The sequence below is a fragment of the Sinocyclocheilus anshuiensis genome, unplaced genomic scaffold (assembly GCF_001515605.1).
Source record: "Sinocyclocheilus anshuiensis isolate Anshui unplaced genomic scaffold, SAMN03320099.WGS_v1.1 scaffold1632, whole genome shotgun sequence".
Lineage (NCBI taxonomy): Eukaryota > Metazoa > Chordata > Actinopteri > Cypriniformes > Cyprinidae > Sinocyclocheilus > Sinocyclocheilus anshuiensis.
The window spans coordinates 917,049-920,166 of record NW_015558674.1 but is presented as its reverse complement, the minus strand read 5'-3'; the positions used below and the strand labels follow the sequence as shown (position 1 = coordinate 920,166).

Genomic DNA, 3,118 nt, shown 5'->3' with positions numbered 1-3,118 from the left:
AAGTGTCAACACAGTGTGCTGCGTGTTTCTAAGCATTTCAGGGGACCTTTAACACTAGCATTGTCTATTCTTTTTCTATTCTATCTACTTGTTTTCTTTTTATCTACACACACACACACACACAAACACAAACACACACACACACACAAACTTCCAGTCTTTCAAGAGCTCCGGCCAAAGTTGAAGGGAAAAATTACACCAAAGTCCTAAAGCTTCACGTTTCCAACTGGAGCTGCACCAAAAACTGGCTCACTAAAGAGGGATGTACATGAGCGTTTAAGTCTCCAGGATGCTGGACAAAACCGTAAATGTGTTGTTTTGGAAATGGTCCATTGTATTATCATGGTAATACTGTGTTTTTTTAAACAACACTTACAAAAAGTACCATGGTAGTACCATGATTAGGTTTTTTGGACCCTAGCATCAGCATGTTTTATGGATGTTTACCATAATAGTACCATGGTACATTGGAAAATACATTGGAAAACCATTTAAATAAGTTATCATAGTATTACCATCTAATACCATCACTGTACCATGGCACCACCTACCAATGAAAAATATTTTTGTTGACTGAAAAAAACCTTAAATAATTTTTAAAAAAAATTTGAGATTAAAAAAAATGTAAAAACGTAAAACTAAATTAGAAACATAGCTTTGGCAATTAACCAAAATAAAATAAGTTAAAGATGAAGTCAATAAAAAATTAAAATTTAGTTTAAAAACGAAATAAATTAAAGCTAAATATCAATATTTACAAATTAATTAATTAATTAATTGACAAAAGCACATAAAATTGCTAATACTTCAACTAAAATTTAAATAAAATGTAAAAATAAAAGCTAATTCAAAACATTAATAAAAGGTTTTTTGGACCCTAGCATCAGCATGTTTTATGGATGTTTACCATAATAGTACCATGGTACATTGGAAAATACATTGGAAAACCATTTAAATAAGTTATCATAGTATTACCATCTAATACCATCACTGTACCATGGCACCACCTACCAATTAAAAATATTTTTGTTGACTGAAAAAAAACTTAAATAATTAAAAATAAAAATTTGAGATTAAAAAAAATTTAAAAACGTAAAACTAAATTAGAAACATAGCTTTGGCAATTAACCAAAATAAAATAAGTTAAAGATGAAGTAAATAAAAACTTAAAATTTAGTTTAAAAACGAAATAAATTAAAGCTAAATATAAATATTTAAAAAATAATTAATTAATTAATTACTTGACAAAAGCACATAAAATTGCTAATACTTCAACTAAAATTTAAATAAAATGTCAAAATAAAAGCTAATTCAAAACATTAATAAATACAATAATAGTACACAAAATACTCAAATAACAGTGATCTCCAGTAATAATACTATGGCACTTTGAGAGACACCATGATACTGAAATGTATGTGCCATGGTATTTACATGGTACTCCAAGGTATATTAAAAATATAATTGTATATGTCCAAAAAACTATGATATCACCATGTAAGTGTTTTGTAATGTACACAGGCAGTGTGATATTCACTGTCGGTCATCATGACCAGTCCATCTTCAGCCCATCTCGCCCTCATGTGGTCAAAACCATCATCACATGGTCTGCAGCATCATCAGCTCCTAGTCCAATGCATTTGGTATTCAGGCCAAGGAAACAAACCCCGGGGACAAAACAATGGCCTGCGTTATTCTCGAGCACGAGTGACCCCGACAGCGCTGCTGTGGCACCGGGACGTTTCATTGTAAACACACACAAACACACACACACACACACAGGCCTCCTGTAGATCAGTCCACCGAGCACCACTAAAGTCCAGATGGTGTGAAACTTTGCCGAAGGGCTTAACGCCAAATCCTCCAGTGAGACACGAGAGGGGTCCGTCTCCGACCCTCAAAACAGATTAGAGCTGGTTTACCATGCTAGACAGACAGCGTGCCCTTACTACAGTCTATGGTATTAGCATGGAAATGGGTATGCACTTTTTCACACAAATTACACACTCCGAATAATACAATGACATGATTATAATTATAATGTCCAAACAAACAACAAAACATGGGAGTACTATGGTACTTGTCCAAAAAATATGGTAATTGCACTCTTACAAAAAAGTGCAGTGGCTATGATATCAATAATCCATGGCTTTTATGTGGTACTCCAAGAATACTATGGTAGTACCATTGTACTTTGTTTGGTCTGCACTCTTACCATGGTACCAAGTTCCATGTTTTTTGTTTTATAGACATATCCAATTGACCTCCATGGTATTCTCTGAAGTACCTTTTACATTAATTCATTTAGCAGACACTTTTAGTGATGTAAAAATAAAAAGCATAAGATCATTCCTTGTAAATACCATGGTAAATGAATATGCAATCCAAATAATGGGGTATTACTATCTGATATCATCATAAACAATCATAACATTGGCAAATTGATAAAATTGTACAATTTAACACACTTTAATGATATAGTAAACAACAATTTACCACGGTAAAAGTAGTTGCCACTAAAATACCATATTTAACACCTCCCAACAGCTTCATTAACTGTTCGACGGGGTTTCCATATGAATGTATTATGTCAAATATGTTCGGATGTTCCATTTATTTTGTTTAATGCTCATACCGGAAGCGTTCTGGCGTTCAAAACAAATGGAACGCGGGAGTTTGGAACGCTCTTGGCACGAAGACGCTGAAAAACATCGAGACGCTGTACGCATGCGCAGACGGACTGTTAAACACGCAGTGAATACGGTACAGTCGCAAACGCAAAGCAAGAGCGCATTTTGCGTGAACGATACCTTACAGTAAAGGCCGCAATGACGGTATTTATCATGGAAAATTCGCCATACACCCCAAAATGTGTTATTCTCACTGCTCTGTTGATCTTTTTAGTCTGACATGCGTGTCGCGATATGTGTTACTGTAAGAGAGGAGCTGCACAAAACGCTGCAAACACGCACAAGCCCGTCACATTAGCGCACTTACATTGAAACGCGCCTGGAATCCCGACCATTGTGACTCTCCTCGCGCTGACAGACTCGAACCGCTCGCTGTGCGTCTGTGCTTTGTAGTTCTTCACGAATAGACCCACGGACCTCAGTGTGTG

General features: G+C 35.3%; 1 protein-coding gene across 2 annotated transcripts in view; it reads right to left on the bottom strand.

Moving 5' to 3' along the window:
- Positions 1 to 3,118, bottom strand: part of LOC107681292 (protein CBFA2T2-like) — a 44,471-nt gene that overhangs the window by 41,198 nt on the left and 155 nt on the right. Inside the window, exon 2 of one of the 2 annotated variants that reach the window (XM_016477563.1) lies at positions 2,998 to 3,110. In XM_016477563.1, coding sequence (XP_016333049.1) covers positions 2,998 to 3,025 — 28 coding nt within the window. In that variant the 5' untranslated portion in view covers positions 3,026 to 3,110. Of the gene's footprint in view, positions 1 to 2,997; positions 3,111 to 3,118 lie in introns of those variants that run through there. The other variant, XM_016477561.1, reaches the window with a different exon arrangement.